This window comes from Juglans regia, chromosome 11, assembly GCF_001411555.2.
Source record: "Juglans regia cultivar Chandler chromosome 11, Walnut 2.0, whole genome shotgun sequence".
NCBI lineage: Eukaryota > Viridiplantae > Streptophyta > Magnoliopsida > Fagales > Juglandaceae > Juglans > Juglans regia.
Window position 1 is genome coordinate 33,607,132 of NC_049911.1, and position 21,213 is coordinate 33,628,344.

The 21,213-nt window shown below is 35.3% G+C and overlaps 3 protein-coding genes across 10 annotated transcripts in view; 2 read left to right on the forward strand and 1 right to left on the reverse strand.

Moving 5' to 3' along the window:
- The window catches only part of LOC108980717 (calcium-transporting ATPase 10, plasma membrane-type-like), a 51,841-nt gene extending 43,388 nt beyond the window's left edge, over positions 1–8,453 (forward strand). For 5 of the 6 annotated variants that reach the window (XM_035682987.1, XM_035682989.1, XM_035682990.1 and 2 more), the window contains 14 exons: positions 1,767–1,877; positions 2,109–2,279; positions 2,883–2,942; positions 3,913–4,077; positions 4,165–4,281; positions 4,865–4,963; positions 5,360–5,497; positions 5,570–5,670; positions 6,140–6,185; positions 6,334–6,468; positions 7,319–7,426; positions 7,509–7,600; positions 7,883–7,986; positions 8,075–8,310. In XM_035682987.1, the coding sequence (XP_035538880.1) occupies positions 1,767–1,877; positions 2,109–2,279; positions 2,883–2,942; positions 3,913–4,077; positions 4,165–4,281; positions 4,865–4,963; positions 5,360–5,497; positions 5,570–5,670; positions 6,140–6,185; positions 6,334–6,468; positions 7,319–7,426; positions 7,509–7,600; positions 7,883–7,985 (1,446 nt within the window). In that variant the 3' untranslated portion in view covers position 7,986; positions 8,075–8,310. Of the gene's footprint in view, positions 1–1,766; positions 1,878–2,108; positions 2,280–2,882; positions 2,943–3,912; positions 4,078–4,164; positions 4,282–4,864; positions 4,964–5,359; positions 5,498–5,569; positions 5,671–6,139; positions 6,186–6,333; positions 6,469–7,318; positions 7,427–7,508; positions 7,601–7,882; positions 7,987–8,074 lie in introns of all 6 variants that reach the window. The other variant, XM_035682992.1, reaches the window with a different exon arrangement.
- Positions 1–13,703, reverse strand: part of LOC108980718 (choline monooxygenase, chloroplastic) — a 37,026-nt gene extending 23,323 nt beyond the window's left edge. The window contains exons 1-10 of one of the 3 annotated variants that reach the window (XM_035682996.1): positions 13,196–13,701; positions 12,734–12,779; positions 12,342–12,477; positions 11,191–11,265; positions 10,875–11,087; positions 10,438–10,533; positions 10,121–10,242; positions 9,921–10,014; positions 9,034–9,084; positions 8,779–8,941 (exon numbers count right to left, since the gene is read on the reverse strand). In XM_035682996.1, the coding sequence (XP_035538889.1) occupies positions 8,792–8,941; positions 9,034–9,084; positions 9,921–10,014; positions 10,121–10,242; positions 10,438–10,533; positions 10,875–11,087; positions 11,191–11,265; positions 12,342–12,477; positions 12,734–12,779; positions 13,196–13,505 (1,293 nt within the window). In that variant the 5' untranslated portion in view covers positions 13,506–13,701 and the 3' untranslated portion in view covers positions 8,779–8,791. Of the gene's footprint in view, positions 1–8,575; positions 8,942–9,033; positions 9,192–9,920; positions 10,015–10,120; positions 10,243–10,437; positions 10,534–10,874; positions 11,088–11,190; positions 11,266–12,341; positions 12,478–12,733; positions 12,780–13,195 lie in introns of those variants that run through there. The other 2 variants (XM_018951715.2, XM_035682997.1) reach the window with 2 other exon arrangements.
- A 3,859-nt stretch (positions 13,704–17,562) lies between these two features.
- On the forward strand, positions 17,563–21,017 carry LOC109003343 (plant intracellular Ras-group-related LRR protein 6-like). Its single transcript, XM_035682999.1, has 3 exons — positions 17,563–17,862; positions 18,583–18,752; positions 20,056–21,017. The coding sequence occupies exons 1-3, from the start codon at positions 17,689–17,691 to the stop codon at positions 20,738–20,740; spliced, it is 1,029 nt and encodes a 342-aa protein (XP_035538892.1). The 5' UTR covers positions 17,563–17,688; the 3' UTR covers positions 20,741–21,017.
- The last annotated feature ends 196 nt before the right edge of the window (positions 21,018–21,213 follow it).

Consider the following 21,213-nt stretch of genomic DNA (forward strand, 5'->3'; position numbering starts at 1 on the left):
GGGTGAAGAATCTGGTAAAGAATGGGAATGATTGTAATGTTTTGCTTTAGTTGTATTCTGTCTTAGCTTGTAAGTAGGTGTTCTCATTTGTATACATCCTGCGTACTTGGGCTATGCCTATTTACTTAGAATGAAATTTCTCTTATTAATTATCAAAAAAACTTTGGATTTTTTTGGTGTTGGATAGAATTAACTTGCTGGTTAGAGATATTCTCCTGTCCATAGATTATCATATTGAAATTTGCACTTGATAGAAAAACTGTGATAAACTTTTTTCCCCTCGCCATGATATCTTTTGAGTTATGACCTTGAGAAATCAAGGGTATGATGCTAAGAAAATCATGCCAGCAGCTGGATTAAATATTCATTGCTCATGTATTTTCTATTTTCAGATCTCTTGAGTGTAAATCTTGTAAGAACTTGATGAATATTATTGCCTGCGTGTTAAGTTATGTTGGCTGTTTGAGAAATTTACAGATTTAGGCACCAATTAATCCGTAAGTAGAAGAAAGAGTCCCAAGAACTGAATATAGGACCTTGTTTGGGTTCTTTAAAATTCTTATATTTCTAGGGAAGATTTTCATTTCCATCCAAGCATCTTTTAAGCACTAAAATATTATTTATGACAAAAAACAATTCACAAAAACCCGAAAAATACATCTCACAAAAGTTGTCTTCCCTAGCATGGTTTCAGTTGACCCCACCCACACATCCAAAAAAATTTTATCTCTCCAAACTTATTTCCACGGGCCTTACCACTTTCAATTTGAGATGTGTCATCTTGGGAAGTTGATTACTGGTTACGCAATTCTGTGTGTTTGTGTGTGTGTGTTTGTGCTTGCATATGGGCGCATGTCAGTAGAAAAAATGGTAGTAGTGGACTTTCTTGTTTTATCCTATAACTACTATCTTATAAACCAGTGTAATTATCTTCTGCACTATTTATACTAATAAGATCCCTGAAACAAAATACTATATTATTCTTTTTATTGGTAAAATCCTATATTATTTATTCTCTTTAGCAGTATTTATAAATACAGTAGATTGTAGGTAGCTGATTAAATTATTAGTATTTTTTTTTTTAACTTGTGTTTCATCCGGGCTTGATGAGTAATTCCCTTTTGACATTTTTTTTTATTGGCACCGGGTGTCCGAGAACAGCGTCCCGACTAATCCCATTCCCTCTGACATTTATTGTCATTTCATCTTTTGTGGTTGCTTACTACTATATTTCCCTAGAGAAAATGTATATCTACTACCATTTTCATCCCATTTCTGGATGAGAATTGTTTAGGGTAGCTTGACTTTATGTTTTATACATCTTAGTTATACAACTAAGTTGTTACTTATAAAAAAAAAAGTTATACAACTTAGATATTGTGATATCAAGCATCATTAGAGAAAGTAGTGAACATACAACTTAGTAATTCCTAACATGCTTGATGCATGCTTTCTTATAAAAAGTCTAGAAGATTACAATAAGCAATTGGGTTACAAAAGTAGTGCAATGGAGAAGACTCGATAACTTTGCTTATGCTGGACAAGAAATGTGTCTCAGAATTGTGTCCTGGATAAGCTCTACTTGCGAAAGTAGTATCAAAATCTAGGCCATGCTTCATGAGGAATGTCCACAATTGAACCTGTAAAATCACACTCTTGGTCCAAAAAATTGTCATTCAGGAAATCCTTGTGTAAATTCACGTTTGTTGCATCTATGATGAAATATAATTACTAGTGACTCATCATTTTCTTTGTCGTCTTTGCAGCCTGATGCTCAAGTTCATATTCACTGGAAAGGGGCCGCTGAAATAGTTTTAGCATCGTGCACACAGTACATTGATGCAACTGATCAGTTGGTACCGATGGATGAAGATAAGGTTTGAGAGTGAATTTTCTTTCTTTTTCCTTTTCAGCTTGGGTAATAGTTGGATCTCTTATAGAATCTACACTCGAAAGATCTGCTGTTAAGTGAAGAATGAGATATAGTTGCAACTTTGCTTTTCTTAACATATATACCATGTAGTGCAGTTTTTTAGCTGGTAGTACAAGTATTTTGCATGTTCTGTTATAGCTTTGATCCTTTTAGTGAAATTCAATTTGGTTTGCAGGTGATATTTTTTAAGAAAGCAATTGAGAATATGGCAGCTGGTAGTTTGCGTTGTGTTGCCATAGCATATAGAACATATAAATTGGAAGAGGTTCCGTCTGGTGAAGACCAACTAGATCAGTGGGCATTACCTGAGAATGATCTTGTGTTGCTGGCTCTTGTAGGCATCAAGGTATAACTTTTCACAGAAATCACACACACTCACATATTGCAAGGTTTGTATTTGGTGCCATTTACTTGTTTGTGAAATAATTTGACCTTGTGAATAATTTCTGTAATTGACTTGGTCACAGTTCTTTCTAAATTCTCCATTTTTGTAGTTTTACGTTCTTGTTGGACATTGAGCTTTAACTCAATTGGCACCTTCTCCCCAATAACTATAGGGTGAGGGAAAATTTGTTGGTTCGGGATCCACTGGGTGGGGAGCAAAACAGAAAAACAAAAATTGTATCATTTTTGGGGCCTGAGATATGTTAATGCCATTGCGCTGTAATGCCTCTTGCTCTGCGTATCTTCTGTAGAATTCTTGTCTAAATTTATTTCACCTCTTTCCCGTGTTTAATACATTTTCTTTTTTAATTTGTCCACATAGCTTTGTTGTAGTGCTTTTAATGGTTCACAAAGTCCCAACAACAATTTTGACTCAGTTTTTCTATTTAGAGAGCTTGTCTTGGGGCATCATCCAAAATTTCTGGAGAAAATATTACTCTAGTATTGTCTTCTTGAAAGTTAATCCCTTCTTAGTTTCTGTACTTAATGTGACAATGCAATGCAGGATCCTTGTCGACCTGGTGTGAAAGATGCTGTGCAACTATGCCAAAATGCTGGTGTTAAGGTACTTTCTGTGTTTTAAAATTTAAGTTGCTTGTAATGTTGAAGACCTGTTAACGCAATTGATCATTTTTTTGAGATGCAAGTTTATTTCTCTGTAAAGAAGCTGTACAATAAATTGGGCAGCGCCCATAATATACAACCTGATTACACTTGTTGCTGCTGACCTCTTCATGATAGAATTACTACATTGCATCCTCTATTTGGACCTTAACTCCTACTTGGTTCAAATTCCAAATGGACGGAAGTCTCCAAACCCTTAGTACCAATATCTACAATGAAGGCTTGAATCATAATTCAATACTCTATTTCAATTCGCGTCCTACTTGTGTCGTGTTTTAAGCCTGCTATGCATCTTTGTTCCATCTACCATTCCTGACAATCCATTTCTGGTATGCCTGCTGCTTCGTCCACAATTACTGAAAATCCATCCTATCTTTATTGGGATCATACCCCCTTGGACTTTACTATTTTTTATCAGTTTTAAGGAATTATTCCCTGGGCTTTCAATGGGCCCACGCCTTCTCGATACTACCCTCTAAGAAGATATGCGCAAGACTGGGATCAGGAAGACCTAAATCTTTCTATGATGTCATCTTGAGAGAGCAAGTGCGCCAAGCGAGATACCAACTACTACAATATACATTTCAATAGTATAATACCCAATGTCTTAAGCATTGCTTCATCTAGTGCTTTTTTTGTATTTCATATCCGGAACATTTCATAATATGATGTTAAAGTTCTGGTCTAAAGATTGCTGTAACAGCAAATATGTTAAAATGCTGCTAGCTTAATCAGTTACGTGAATTTATTGCTGTGTACTTTTGAAGAGGTTCGTTAAAAACCTTTGTTTCCCATGTTTGGTGCTGTTTATGGTTTTCATTTTCTTGACTGGTCTACGTTGATCATGGTGGTATGAGTGTACTTGTGATACCTGTTGTGAAAGAAGTAAAACCTTTTCTTCTGACCTATAGGTGCGCATGGTAACCGGTGACAATCTTCAAACTGCAAAAGCAATTGCCTTGGAATCTGGAATACTGGGTTCTGATGCAGATTCCACTGAGCCCAATCTCATTGAAGGAAAGACATTCCGTGCCTTGTCAGATAAAGAAAGAGAAGAAATTGTAGATAAGATATCTGTATGTTCTACTACATGTTCAGAATTGTTGGTTTAACTTCTCTAAGGTAAACTGGTATAAAGATTAACCTTCTTGTGTAATATATAGGTGATGGGGCGATCTTCTCCCACTGACAAGCTTTTGCTTGTGCAAGCATTGAGAAAGAAGGGGCATGTAGTTGCCGTAACTGGGGATGGCACTAATGATGCCCCTGCTCTACATGAGGTTTGACAACATCTTCTATGTCTTCCTTTTCTTGTCTTATATTTGTCCTTTGATATAGCTGTTTCTACTACAAGTAGTATTATCAATAGTGGAATTTGTTGTGGATGATGGATCCAAGATCAGATTTTGGTATGATTTGTGGGGATCAGTATTTGAAACAGCTTTCCTAGTGTTGTTTAGTATCTCTTGCTATCAGGAGGATTTGGTAGCAAAGCTTATGCTGTTTATTGGTAATGATAAAAGTAGAATGTCTCCTTTATTATACCAGTGCATGATTTGGGGATGGAGTCAATTCCTTCGTTCTTTCATCTATTGTATTTTCTCAAGTGAGAGGAGGTGGCAAGGATAAATTCTCACCGTCAAATCTTTTTACCATGCCTTGTCATGACCATCTAAGTTTCAAGTGGAACAAAGTAACTGTGGATCCAAGTGGCTGTTTCCATCATGCAACAGCAGTTTGAGCCCTGTTGTGTTGCCTGTAACTTTGAAACGTATTAGACATAAAATAATATCCTTTCAATTTCGAGAACTTAATTTTCTATTTTATTGGTCTTGATTGGTGTTCTATTATTTTGGAGTTTAGGCAGACATTGGTCTTGCAATGGGCATTTCTGGGACAGAGGTTGCGAAAGAGAGCTCAGATATCATCATCTTGGATGACAATTTTGCTTCTGTTGTGAAGGTTAGTTTTGTCCTCCAAGTTCCTTTCTTGGGGTAAATGACGTTGTGTTGGTTTGTGTTCGTGATCAGTGACTTTTGTTCTGTTTGAAGGTTCTTGTAATTAAACAATAAGATTCTCCAATATGTCTGTTAAAAGTCACTTGAATGGAACTGGGACCCACTAGTTCATGAGCTTGTCTTTGATATTATCCTGGCCACAAGATCATTAATTTCAAATTTGTTATTCTCAAAAGGCAGAATGGTATTTTGTGGTTGTGCAAACCGAAGAGAATGATGACCTTGGGTGCTGGGTTGCACCGAGTCGGAAAACAAGTGGATTTATTTTGTGCCCCATATTTCAGGGACACAGTTTCCCCTCGCGAATGATTTTTTTATTTTTCATTTCTACTGAATGTAGGTTGTCAGATGGGGCCGATCCGTATATGCAAATATTCAAAAATTCATTCAGTTCCAACTTACAGTGAACGTAGCAGCTCTGATTATAAATGTTGTGGCAGCTGTTTCCTCTGGTGCTGTCCCACTAAATGCTGTGCAGGTTTGTGCTCTCTGTCTCTGTCTGTCTGTCTCTCTCTCTCTGATGGCTTGACATTCCTTTCTCTTTGTATAGCTTCTATGGGTTAATCTTATCATGGATACTCTTGGAGCTCTAGCATTAGCTACAGAACCACCAACTGATCACCTGATGCACCGGTCACCAGTAGGCCGAAGGTAGTTTTTCGGTTATGGAAGCTTTAATTTTATTCTGGTTATCTCTAAACTAATTGTAAACTCATAAATTAAATGGCATTGCAACTTCATGATCATTTCTTACTCCTGAGGAAGCTTTTCTGAGGTGGTGCCATGCTATGCCAACCTGGCTTCCTTGGGAGTAAGAAATGATTTTGAAGTTATAATTCCATTAATTTATGCCCTTATTAATTCCTTTTTAATGGTGTTTGAAATTTCTGTAGTGCCGATATGGACCGATAGCTTTTCAGGACCAGCCTGGAAGTGTTATCTTTTTCATTTATTTTTTCTCTGATAATGTTATTCATAGCTTGTCAATTTTTTATTGCCTGGCATGTCTCCTTTATTTTTCGGCTTTTATATGAAAATAATCAATTAGGTATCATTTATTTGCTTTGATGGTTTTCTGAAATACTCTGATGATTTATCCTTTTTTTTTTTCTTTTTCCAGAGAACCTCTTATAACAAATATCATGTGGAGGAATTTGCTGATACAGGTAATGTTTCTTTTTTTTTTTCCTTTTGTGGCTATAGTTCACTCGCAGTGTGTTTCAGCTGTCTGCAGTGTTAATGTCTTTGGCTTCACCTATTGTAATAAAATTCTTATTTACTGATAAAAAAAAAATGTTGATTGGAAAATTGCAGGCTCTATATCAAGTGACTGTCTTGCTTATTCTCCATTTCCAAGGTAGGAGTCTACTGAAGTTGGAGGATTCCAACCCCGACCGTGCCAACAAAGTGAAGAATAGTTTAATATTCAATGCCTTTGTCCTTTGTCAGGTAACCTTTAACTCGCTAAATTTATAGGACAAGCAAGTTAAATTATTTAAGCTTCTGTGTCTTTGACTATCTTAAGTTTTTATTAGTATTTGGTTATTTCATGGAAACATTATTACCATACGGTCCTATAGCTAAGTTCTCATAGATCTACAATCTAGGTTTTATTACATACAAGTTGAAAGGGCCATCAAACTCGGGGAATTTCTCCTTGAATTACCGGAGGTGCACTGCAGGAAACTCCTTGCCGAGGGCCCGTGCACCCCCGGGATTAGTCTGTACTGTGTTCTCACCCCCGGGATTAGTCTGTACTGTGTTCTCAGACACCCGGTACAAAAAAAAACTCTAGTTCTGAGTTGTTGTTAGGTAATTTCTTTGTATACTTCATGAGTACTCCTTTTTGTTAATAAAATCTTAATTATACTTATCAGAAAAATAAAATAAAAAAGAGAGAGAAAAAAGATATGGTCGTAGCTTTGAAGGTAGTGCAAAGACAATGCAGGAACTCAAATCTTTCTTTCCTTCAATACGCTAGTATTGGATGGCTGCCCATTTATGTTTCCCTAGCCTCAGCTTCCAGAAGTTGTTTGATCTTTTTTAACGTTTTATAACTAGGTGTGTATGCACTCCTTGTGCACTTGGATATTGCCCTTTGATCATTAATAAAAATTCATCTTGCTTGTCAAAAAGTTTTCCATTTTGTTTCATTTGTGCCCATAAAGCTGTCAGAACAATCAGAGCTCACTACCATGGGATATTAAATTTTTCTTAGATGTGTCATAGGGTAGTAAATTTCTATACACTGATATGTTAGAGATTAAGCATGCGAATGATTTGATTGGTCCAACTGCAGGTTTTTAATGAATTTAATGCTCGGAAGCCAGATGAATATAACATCTTCAAAGGAATTACGAAAAACTATCTTTTCGTAGGGATAGTAGGACTAACTGTTATTCTTCAGGTGATTCACATGTAGGCTTTTTTGATTTGCTTTGTTCACTTTATTTTCTTCCTTGGACTAAGCATTTCTTCTTGTTGTTTAGGTTATTATCATTGAATTTCTAGGGAAGTTTACTTCGACAGTGAAGTTGAATTGGTCACAGTGGCTGATATCCATCATTATTGGTTTTTTGAGGTGAGTTGGTAATGGTATGAAGTGGTTCAGGGGGTCGTACTTCCAAGATGTTTTGGTGCACTTTGCATCTCAACCATGTTTGTTTGGGAAGTTTTCCTTCAAAGTGAATTTTTTAAGATGATTTTCACGGTCATTAGCTATCTTGGAAGGTCTATCTGACTACTCCGAAAAGATTCGTCCTTGTGAAAACTATAGATAGGCATGCATCATTACTAGTTAAAGAGCTAACCTTCATCTTTCCCCTTAAAACTAATGGAACTCTCTCTCTCTCTATTCATTCAGTTGGCCCCTAGCTGTTCTTGGGAAACTGATACCTGTTCCAGAAACTCCGTTCCACAAGTTTTGTCCAAGATGCCATCCTTGCCGACGAGGACAAACTTCTTGAAGTAAGAATTTATGGATTTTTAGTTTTGGTTAATTCTTTTTTTTTTTGTTACTTATATTTGGGAAAAAAAACTATTTCTCCTCTTGCAGGCTAGTGTTAGTTGGTAGAGAGGGTTTGAGGAGTTGTCTGCCCCGCTTGTAGATTTGCTTTGTGGGATTCTTCTCTCATTTGGTTTCTAGGATGACAGTGATTTACGTTTGATGGAACATAGTGTTGAATAATTCTGACAAGAATGAGCGTGGAATGTTTTTGCTACTTTTGCCGACTTGGATCTACACCTGTAGTTGTGTTTCTGAATGAGAAAAGGTCACTTTCCCCGGTGAGACGTTTTGGGACTAGTGGATCTTATACTGTTATACATGATTGAAACTTATAAGTGTAATGGATCTTATACTGTTATACATGATTGAAACTTATAAGTGTAATTCTTGAAGTACATAACTGCAATATAAATTATTATTGTTATTATCCTTTTTTGCATATTAGCTTGTTTCCATTTTGATATGATGCTTGGCAAACGTGCATTTGTGCTTAGCTGGTCAAACCATCCGTCCGTGTTGTTGTTTCCTGATGATTGCTAAGGGGTGTCATCACACTATACTTGTATGGATGGCATTGTGATTTATTTTCCTTGTCAACTGATTTATTCTCCCCCTCGACTTTTCCATCAGGTTGACCCTAAACCTCTAAAATAATGTATGCACACAATTCCCATGAGAGAACCGTGAAAATAGAGGGTAAACAAAGTTAACATGGAAGATTTTAAAAAAATAAAATAAATAAAAGTCCTTACATGATGATATCTACTAAACCAGGCAATCATTTGTCAGGTTTTGATGAAGTAGACCATGAAAATGGTACATGGCCTTCTCAACCGTAGGAGCAAATCTGCCAGTAGAATATGCAGGTGACTCGAGGCCCTTTTGAACACCTTCGCATAGCACAATATCTTCTATCTGCACGTTTTTTCCAAATAATTGCATTAGGCTAAAACATTGTTGCACCAGAAATGATATCCAATTTGATGGACTTAACGTATTGTTTGTACCTGTACCCTTTCGCTATCTTCTAAACTTTTCTCTATGAAAGCTTTGTCATCCTGCGGTGGGGGGAAAAAAGGTTTAGCTCATTAGGGTACATTGCAATCCTTTTCTTTTCTTGGTTTTGGCCAACGTTCCTAAAAAGGTTATGAGCACTGAATGTCCCCTAGCAAAAGCCACAAGCAACAAAAAACAAATAGTTTTACCTAAGCATTTCACATAAATTTCACAAGCATCTCAGTGTGGTCTCTGTTTGAACAGACTATGCTCATACTCGACGACAATCCAGAAGATGGCTATGCCGGACACTACTACAGATTTACCTATCTCAGCTTTTTGAGAACATCAAGGTATACGGAGTTGCCTTTGCTAATATAACATTACTGGTAAGGTAAAATGTATAAAGCATGTACATTATAATGATACATAACCGACACCATCAAGTTAAACTACAGTCTGTGCCTGAAACTCTGATGTCAATGCAGACTATTTTTATATGTAGTGTTTCAACTGTGGAACCTGAACACAATGAACTCAATCTGATGTGTGAAACACAGCAGGCAACATGGACTCAGATACATTAAAAAATATCATGCCTCAAGAGTTAAAGATTTGTCTGAAAAATAAAATTTAAAGACTATCCCAATAAATGAGAGCCCAAAAAAAAAAAAAGAAAAGAAAAAAAAAGGCGCATGCGGAAAAAAACAACTTAGTATCCGATACAATACAGGACACAGCAAAGCCAATACCTACGAAGAGATAAACATCTATAGGCTTGGGAAGAACCAACTTACAACATGCCATCGTGGATTTTAAATGTGACTTTCTTCAATTTATACATACTAGTGCGAATTATGGATAAGCAATAGTCTATTTGAAGATTAAGAGAGAGTACCTTACGAGAAGCTTCAATAAAGTAGTCAAATACCACCTTACATTTCCTGGGTCCTAGTGGAAGAACTAGATTGGTATCCATCCAAGGTCCATATCTAAGACCACAGATAGAGCCCAAATTATAAGAGAAAACAGACTAGCTGAACCAATCCATGGAAGTAACAAATAGATCAACCATTACTTATAATGACTATACAGTACCTATTGATCATAAAATTTGGATAAACGAAAGCATATAGAGCTTTTGATCCAAGCCTATCATACTCATCTTTCCTCTCCATTGTGCCACCTTCACAACTTTGAATGCTAACATTTTCGAAAATCTATCTCATCAACAGCAAACCATTAGATAAAAATACTACCATAAAAAAGCCTGAGTAATTAAACAACCATTGCTAGAAGCTTCAAATAAATAATTCAGAGAGTATGTGAAGGTCTTCATGACTTTGAGAAGCATACTGCCATATTTTTTAAAACATGAGTACAATTTCCAGAAGGTAATAAATGATGAATCATACTGTAGTGGAGTAGGATTGAAGCTGAAGACCAAATGCAAGGCCTTTATGCGCATATGGCACATGATATCCACCATCTAAGTAGTTGTCACAAAACACCTACAATAATGAACCAATTATTCTGAGTCTGTATCAAAAATACTGAGAGTCTGTGTAAAATGTCATCAAACTGAACAGAGTAGATATAGATCCCTTATAATCTCTGAACCATTTAATATTAGAATCTTAATATTGGAAAGACTTAACCTTTGTCAAGAGTCTAGAATAAAAAATTAACCACCACATCAAAGAACTAAAATTGAAAATGGTTTCTGACCACTAAGAGCATCTACCATGCATTAGAAGTTGGACTGTTGGAGACATCATAAGAGGCCCAGTTTCCAAAAGACACTCATGTTTTTGGAGCCTAATTTCAAAGTAATATTGATAGAGGAACAGACCTTCCAGTTACATTCAATGGTGTATTCACGTCTACAAACATAACTGAGTAAAGAATCAACTCCATTAGTGCTCAGTATCTCTGAACAGCTACCAAGCCATTCATCTGCCACAGTATCACTATCAGCTTCTCTCAGAGGAGATATCCGTTTGTCCAAGTTGAGAAGAATAAATGGCCCCCAAGTAGCTACTTTTATCGGTATAAGGCCAAACTCCTACACTCCACAGCCAGAGAAATGAACCAAATTACCCCTCAGCTTGGAAGATCAATAACAAGAATTGGAATGCAATAACTACAACAGGAATTTCACAGCCTACATTTACGTTGAAATTCTGAATTCCCATTATCCTAGTTGCCTTGACGAGGTGTCCATCTAACCCATATGTCCATGCCTGTCAAAAAGATTAGGGTTTCCTGTTAAAATTAGCCAATAAAATCTAGAATAAACAAAATACTCTATCGTGAATTACATTGATAGCATGAGTTTCTGGGTTAAAAGAAAGACTGCAAAGGGATTGAAATCTTAGTATGAGTTTTTGGGTTCAAAGAGACGTAAGAAAGGCTAAAAGTTTGAAATTTATTTTAGGTGATGAAGACTGTATACCAGTGTCTCAAAAGACTCTTCACGCCATCCACATGGTAAGCCTAAAATTTCACTTGATTATAAATGAATCCTTTTAATCTGACGTCCTTGTTGTCTCATCCTACTTACATTAAGCCCTTCAATATGGAGATTAAGGATTTGGAGTTGAGACAACATAAAAAACAAAGAACCTAGATAAATTGTTGGAATCTTCTATTATTATTCAAAGTGGGATGTGCTGGGGCTTCTAGGTAAAACTCCTAGAAGCCTAGGTGAGACTCAAAAGGTTTGCATGTGTGTGGGCGGAATTGTTTTAATCTTAGGCTTGCCATTTCACCCATAACCACACACCTTTTGTGCTTTAGGTGCCCTTATTTCTTGCACTTCGCTTTAGGGATAAAGAAATGCTTATCTCTGGTGCCTGCCTTTGCACTTTAAGCGAGCCTATGCAAGCTTTTAACAATAATCATCTTAATGGAGTCTCACCACAGAAATTAAGAATGATGTGCTAAATCTTGTTAACCAAAATTCTCCAACTAGATATGATCAAATGATTGTTTCCCGTTGGTAGGAAAAAAAATTAAGTTGGAGAGTTAATTATTGTCCTTAATCACATAATGTTACGCTTTTTAAGGAGTACCTTTTTTGTCACATCATTAATCTACATTTTGAATGATGTTATAAGACATGACGAGGGTTGAAATTTGCCATTGCCATTATAGATAACAGAAGTGCAAATAAATGTCATTTAAACCGCTATGCAGCCCTGTAGGAACCCAGTGGTGTTGTAGCATAAGTGAGTGTCACTAGCGTTTCTTTAATAGAGAATCCAAGATAATAACAAAAGTAAAAATAGTACTTTCCTCAGAAATACATGAAACTTACATGATATGGGCACACAAAGCATGACTTCTGCCCGCTTCCTGATGCAAGCAGAGAGGCATGATGGCGACAAACATTGTGAAAAGCATGAATCTTCCCACTATCATCTCGACAAACCACAAATTCTACATCTCCCAATCTGCTAATATTAATTCCCCCATTTGGTTCTCAGAAACAATGAGGAAAGGAAAGGAAAACGATAAAATCTTTACAAAAGAAAGCTACTCTTAAGCATATTCCTTTCCTCTTCCAAGAACCAAATGGAGGCTAAGTAATCAGCAAACTCCTAGTGGCAACATGTTCGAGAAATAGAGGATGAAAAAGAGGAGAGTTTCAACCAAACAAAACATTAGCGTATACAGGATAGAAAAATTTTGACAAATAATAGTGTGTACCTGCCAGTGAAAAAGTCGTGGGGATCTTTTATTTGTTGAATGTGTCCTAAAAAATAGAGCCAAAGCAAAGCAGATGATAATCATCGGTGACAAATAACACCCTATACATAATAAAACTTGGAGATGTAATACAAGAAGTATTGTGAATGTTCATAACGTAAGGTTTACTTAACCTCGCTTTAATTTCTTAAAAACAAAATGGATTTTTTTTAAACCTTCAAATTTGTTTTCTTTTCTGACTCCCTTTTACTACATCCAATCCTTTTATCCACCAAACAAATATAGGTGGCAAAATTTAGTAATTTACCCTAAGATTTCTCACTATTTGACATCCTTCCCCCCCGCTCCCCAAAAGGAGAAAAAAAACTTCCATTAAAGCAGTGTTCAAATTAGACAAGCTAACATAAGAATCTGCTATTGCATCAAATTATAGTCATGAAAAAACTGAAAATACAGACGAACCTACGGCCTGCCAGCCCCTGTAGAAGACGCGGTGGAGTTCGAGCTCGAGAAAGGAAGGGTGTTTGTACCATGAGCTGGGCGGGGTTACGGCCTCTTCTATAGGAACTTTAGGGTCGAACTGATTGACCATTTTTTGAGCTTGGTGAAGTGAGATATCCTCAGAAGAAGAGTTTGGTCCGTGGATAGAGCAGAAGGCTGCGGTGAGAGGCCGATGATGATGTTTGTGTTTACAGGAGTGGATATTGGGATTTGTGTATTTGGGTCGTCGGAGGATGAGGTGTGTGCCGATGGGTTTGAGGATCATCGCCATCTTCGTCTTCGTCGTCAGTGGCGAGGCAAGGCAGGACTATTTTACATGCAAATGATTATTTTTTCTCCCTTTCTCTTTGTTTTTTCTAAGTCGATGATACGATATGTTTATTTTCTCGTTTGTTTCGGATGTATATATTATTAAACTAATTTCGCACCACCGTTCCATCGTTTCTACTGGTCGGAATTTACGAAGCCGGAGAGGAACTTCCTCATAATCCTAGCTCAGACCTTCAGGATGTTTTATTTTATCTCATTTTTTTATTATATTTTTTAAAATTTTTTATATAAAATATAATAAATAATTTAATTTTTTAAAATTTTAAAATAATAATAATATTTTAAAATAAATTTTTTTTAATTTTTAATTTTTATTTAAAATCATCTCATTTCACTATCTAAACATCCAAAATCACAGGTGTATTTTTCTTTGCATCAACTCTATAATTGTGGATAAATAAAACGATTGATATTATAAATTATGCATGTAGCCAATCATATACATAGATGAGTTATTATTATTATTATTATTTGTTTTTGGCATTTTTAAGGGACTGAAAGGGATTTTGGAAGCAACCTGTATTAGAAAACTTCTCAAAACACTTCAACTTTATTTAAAATATATATATATATATATATATATATATATTGTTTTGGGACTGTGTTGCTCTATCTTTGTTAGAAGAAATATCCAAATTCCTCAATATTTTATTTCTGAAGTTAATTTTTGGGTAATTCAGTTGGTACCTTCAATCTTTATATTAGTAATAAAGGTAAATGATAAATAGTAAAAAAAAAACAAAATACATACTATGAGACAAAAACCCATTAAAAGAACGTATGCTAAAATGTGGGGCCAACGGCTAAAACCAACTAAGCTAATTGACAATAAACATTAAAAAAACAAACCTTTTAATTTACACTACTCATAAATGTACGTTGCTCAATTTGGGTTGGGGGAATAGGACGAATCTATGGGTCCGGACCTCCCAAAACAATATGGTAAAAAAATTACACGATGGGGTATCCATTTACTATATCTGTTTCTCATTTGTTATGGAAAAATTCTATACCATCAAACTATGTAAGATGTACTATATTTATTATCATTGAATGATCTTTTGATGGATTAGTCTTTATTATTTAATGACGATTAATATATCATATCTTACATGATAAAATAAAAGTGAGATGAGAGTGTGGTGTATAGCATTACTATTTTTATCGAGTTATTTATGCTATATGTACGGAAATAAAACAAAAGAAAAAATTGACCATTCTTTACTATTTAGGAACCATTAATGATTGTTATTGTTCATATATTACTCATTATTTATGCACTCTTAAGTTTTGGTTTTACAAATCTTTTAAATTATTATATCACATTTCATTTCAGCATCTAAACACAATTTAAATATAAATATTTTTTAACTTTAACTTTTCAACTTTTTCATCTAATAATTATAACTTTTCCAAAATTTCAATCAAAACATAAAAAATAATTCAACTTTTTCAAATCTCAAAATAAAAACAATATTAAAAAAATTAACCTTATAATTTTTTATTAAATTTTTTCTCTTTCCTTCTCTAAAATTTCATAAAAATATTAACTCAAATTATTTTATTATTATTTATAAATTATTTTATTATTTTTCATAAACTTTTCATTCTATCTATATAACCAAACGAGATATTGATCGAACAATACATGAATAATAACAAAAGGGTTAGAGGTCCCTTTTTTTTTCATTTTTGCTTCCTCCCATGCACCTATCATTGTTCTTTTCTTTCTTTCTTTTTTCTTTCTTTTTTTTTATCTAGATGTTTTGTAGCTGCCCCTTGTCTTAAGTTTTTTTAGTAAATGCCCAACTTTTTAACCACACAAATGGTCTTATTTTATCTCATTAATCTCATCTAATTATCATAATTTTTTTAAATTCTTACAAAAAATATAATAAATAATATTTCAACTTTTTTCAAATTTTAAAATTATATTTATATTAAAAAATTATATTTAAATAATATTTTATTTAATTTTTAATTTTTAATTTTTAATTTTTATTTCATATCATCTTATAACCAAACAGACGTTAAAAGTAAAGTGATGATGAGTGGTGTGACTTTCAAAAGTCATCTTCCATCGAGGGGGAGTTCTTAATTCTCCCAATAATTTTCCGGAATACATGATGACTTAAAAAGAAAACATATTACGTACACAACCCCTTAATTATACAGGCCCACAGCTAGCTGACAGAAGTAAATGGAGACGATTTTCTATGATATCATCAGCTGGTGAATGAGTTAATTTGTACGTAGCATGTGAATATTGTCATGACATTAATGTTGCTAAATAAAATTATTAATATAGTTAATATGAATCATGTTATAATTTTTTTTATGAAAATATGTCGACTTCAATTTTATTTTATTTTGTTTTTTATAAGTTTTCCTCTTATATATATAACTCCTTAGACAACATTAATCCTAAACTTGTCCCTGCAGATGCAGATGAGAGCAATATCCTTGTCAAATGGCTCCACATGCAGTTACACCAAATTATATAATGATCTCTGAAATGGTTTTTGTCGTGGAGCGGAAAATAAAATGGGTGATTTTGACCTAATATATATAATATAGAATATCATTTTAAATGAAAATTAAAAACCAAGGTCTTCATTTCGACCTGGTTGTCCTGTTCTTTGCTAGCTAGTTACTTTGTTCTCATGCGCAGCAGTACTGCATGCGTTGCTACATTCAGATTTCTAGTCTTGCATGGTTAGGTCTGGGGGATATCATGTCATGTTCTTTGGTAATTAAGCTGTTGAATCAGAACCAAATTTAAATGGCTGAAGGTGCTTACGAATGTCCGAAGAAAAACAATTTTGAAATGAGAAGATAATCATCATCATGAACATGAAGCCTTTTTAGTCAAATTTTGCAGCTGTCATATATATTCTCATGAATATTCCTTTTCAATTTCAACAAGCAAAGCATATCTTCATGTGCCCATGCTGCATGAAGGGTCCTTCTCGATCGCAGTGATCATGAAATCTAGCCCCCGGCCGGCCCCAGCTTCCAACATTATTTGTCTGCTGTGATGAAATCTACCTCTTCCTAGTTCTCGATATTTCTTACTCTTTTGTTAATCCTGATATATATTGTTATTGCTCAGAACGCTAATGATCTGTGTTCGTAGCCTTATGTTCGTGCCTGCAAGCTGGAAGATCTGAATAAATTTATATATATATACAATGGAATTAAACATCTCGACCGTATTTCATAAGCTATCTCTTTTATCAACCTTAAATTAATTAGCATGTTGCCATATATATCTTTTATTTTGGCGATCGAATAGGTTTGATGAGATTGATCAGATCTAATGCTCCTTAGAATCTGTTGGAAATGCATGCAGTATCTTTTTTAAGTGGTGGAAAATGTGAGGACTAGAATGATGACCTTTTGAAACCTTCAAGTGATGACTAGCTATATCTGCTTTCCATGATAGTGATCATGTTACTTCGCTTTAAAAAAAAAAAAAAAAGAAAGAAAGAAAAGGAAATTGCCATTCATGATTCCTTCTTGATCATGTTACTTCACTTCAAAAGCTTCAAATATTCTGCAAAAAGATAATGCCGGCCGGCCATTAAATTATTAAAAGGAAAGAGGACTACTCTTGTCATCGTCGATCTGCTTACAACTCCCTAGTTGTCTTGTTGCCAAAATTAATGAACAAGTAAAAGAATTACAAGTTGGATTTAGTCTTGACACAAAATAATTGCAGAGAGCAGAAAAGTAGGGCGAGATTCTCGTGCGGCCGACGGGTTGTGGAAGGGGTTTCAACTTTCAACTTTTCGACACAAAAGGAGGGGTTGACTTAATCAAGTGGGAAACATGGCCACGCAACTCCTTGTTATACGGTCTTGTACTTCCAACCCCCCCCCCCCAAAACAAACGTCAGGCTTACGTGGCGGCTACCTAAGGATCTCAATCCCGTACATCCTTACAGTCCTTCCCTTTGTTTGAATATAATAACCTTCTTTCTTCCCAAAAAAACGCATACTAAGGTAAGGTAGACCATTTCTCTCTGTCTCTCTTCCTTTGGCTAGTCTTGTATAAGAATTTTGAGTCGTTTTCTGGGGTGATAAAAAAAAGAGAGAGAAGAAAATCTTGGTGGGTTTATAAGGATGATGTACGAACAGCAGCAGCATATGAGGAACAGGATGGAGAGAAGGAAATCCATAGAGGAAGAGAGATTGGAAATAGTGGATTTGAGTGGCATGTCCTTGGAGTCTCTCCCTACTCCTTCCCTTAGTTTAGGCACTATTTGCAATCTCAACCTTTCCAACAACAATCTTCAGGTATTTTCGGCAGCTATTTTGGCCCAAATTCTAGAGATTTTCCTTCACCAATATTCTATTCTTTAATTATTCTTTACCTTTTATAACGGTAGAGACGGTACATGAGGAGTTACAGTACTTCAAGATCTATATATATATATATATGCTTCTGTACTGTGTTTCGAAGTAGACAAATTTTAGTATGACAAGCCTTCTAGTTACTGGAAATAATCAACATGAATAGAAAGCTCAAATTCTTTTGTTTTCTACTGGTACGTACGAATATCTCTTTTCATCTGAAGCAAGTAGGATAATATATATATGGCTCCAGTATTTTCCTCCCTTAACTCGTATGAGACTGAATTCCATCTTCTCCGTCTTGTTTTGGCATCCTTTTCCCTTTAGCAATACTATGCATGTGTTAAGACTTAAGCTCCACCTCTCTCTCTCTCTCTAGATCTCTCTGATCGATTGAGCAATCTCTAAAGGAGAAAAAAGGGACCACGTACAAAATTAAGGATTATATTTTATTGTTTTGTGCAATACTCTTGTTAAGAATCTGGTAAAACCAGATGCTCCATCGCTTGCAAAACTCCCCCATGTTATGTTATGGCTCGATTACTGGAGCCTGGAGAAGATTATTGATAAAAAATAATAATTATTTGGAACTTCTTAATCTTTATCCGAGACTTCTAACTTCTATGATCAGCTAATTATATTTTGTTGATCTATATTTTACAGAGCATACCGGAGTCCTTAATTGCGAGACTGCTTAATCTGATGATATTGGACGTGCACTCAAATCAGCTTAAGTCGCTCCCAAATTCGATCGGTTGTCTTTCTAAGCTCAAGGTTCTGAATGTCTCCGGCAACCTTATTGATTCCCTACCAAAAACCATTGAAAACTGCAGGTTTGTCCTTTCCTCGTGAGCTTTTTTTAACATGCGGCACATCAAGTAATTTTATTATAGGATCAACCGTAAATATTAATGGACAATAAAGATCATTAAAGACTGGGAAAAAAAAAAAAAAGTTGCAGAAATGACAGCTGCAAACTTGTCATGGGTAAGGACTCATATGTAAGAAACTAATAAAAAACGGAAGACATTTTTTTTCTTCCTGGGCAGGCTCAACGACATGCAGTTAGACGAATGAAATTAATGGCTGGCTAGCTGTGAATAAATATTCGGATGGGGCCGGGCTTCTGTTGACTTTTACAAAGCATGCATTTACTTGCATTCGATCTGCTCCATTGACTCTTTCCTTCCCTCGGATAAAGTAGTTACTAATGACGACAGAGATGCACCAGTAAATTATCTTTAATTTACTTAAGGCAGCATTTGTCTCGCATGCGTACAAACTACAAAGCATGATCGATCGAAGTCCACATATATATTAGAAAAACAAAAACGAAAAAAGCTATAAAGATATATATTTTCCTCTTCACTACATCATGAATATTGAATATATATTCTGAGCTTAATAAATATATATATATATATGATTATATATATACATGATAAAAACAGCTTAATTACTTCTCATAGGGAAACATGATTTTCTAAAGACTCTGCATGTACCATTAAGAGTAGGTTATTTTTCTTAGAGAACATATATATAATTGTTTGGGAAGAACATATATATATATATATATATATATGTTCCGTTAACGTGTAATAAACGTTTATCACAACCAAAACGAAGAATTTTCAACAATAAATGCTAGGATATGATTTATAGTTCATAAGACAAAAATTATGAAAGCAACCCATATATATATATATATGACTTACGAATCTGACTTTCAGGACTACAAATTAGAAAGTAAAAATAATAATAATAATAATAAAATATTTGTTGTTGTATGAATATCTAGCCAATTAACAAGTGGCTCTTTTTAGATCTAGCATCTTGAGATCTTCCAATCTGCAACGTGCACGGGATAGATTAGAGTTGCTTAAAGATGTGACAACTGAATAGGCTATTTTTTTTTTGTTTTTTTATAAGGAGGGTTTCCAACCTAAATATCATTGGTTAATAGAAATCTTGATGTTGAAAATATGTTTCTAATTCTTGGATGCATATATATATATATATATATATATATATATATTTTGGGAGACTCGTCCGATTGGTTAAAAGTCGATCGGTATAATTTACATTACATTTGTATGACTTTTTTTCCGCTGACATTTTTGTATTTTCACCTACCAGATCCTTGGAAGAACTGAATGCCAACTTTAACAAGTTGATGAAGCTCCCAGACACCATTGGCTTTGAGCTTATTAACCTCAAGAAGCTGTGTGTCAACTCAAACAAATTGGTCTTTCTCCCAAGCTCCACCTCCCACCTGACCTCCCTGCGCGTCTTGGATGCTCGCCTCAATTGCCTCAGATCCCTCCCCACAGACCTCGAGAACCTCGTCAACCTCGAAGTCCTAAATGTAAGCCAAAACTTCCAGTACCTCGACACCTTACCCTATTCCATAGGCCTTCTCATCAACCTTGTCGAGCTGGATGTCAGCTATAACAAGATTACAACCCTGCCTGACTCCATGGGTTGTCTCAAGAAGCTCCAGAAGCTCAGTGTGGATGGGAACCCGCTCACTTCACCTCCTAGCGACGTGGTGGAACAAGGAATGCATGCTGTGAGAGAGTATCTAAGTGAGAAGATGAATGCCGGCCACAAGAGCCCGCAAAAGAAGAAATCATCGTGGGTTGGGAAGTTGGTCAAGTATGGGACCTTCAGTGGGAACACAAGACATCATGGCACTCACGAAGACCGCGATGGGTTCATCATGCCCGACTATCGGTCCATTGATGGCCTTGCTTCGCCAAGGTATATGGGGATGTTCTCCCCACGTCGCCTCTTCTCTCCCCGGACATACTTTACTAGATGAGGTGCAATCAACAGTATCTTTGGAACACACAAAACCCTTAATTTCTGAGTTAAGTTTCACTGTAAATGTTTTATTTGGGGTTTGATTGTAGTGATGTAGTTTTTTTTTAAGACTGTAAATTAGTGTGTGTGGATCGGAAAGATGGGTGGGGCTGCTTTCACTGTATCATCTACCACGCTACCATGCAAGACGGTTATCATGTTGGGGACACCAAATAAACATCATGATTATTAGTTTCCCTTTGAATGCTGTTTTTATGAATATTAAGCCCTTTTCTAAGTAATGAAGATATTAATTTTTCTTCCCATACTATCAAAACTAGCACTTTCGCCCTCAGACTATCAAATTTGGATAAATAATACTCTCTTTTACATATTTTTTTACATCAAGATGAGTGAAAAAGATAAGTGACATAGATAATCTTAAACATTGATCCTAAATGGGAGAGGCACGTTGTAATTTTTAACTACTCT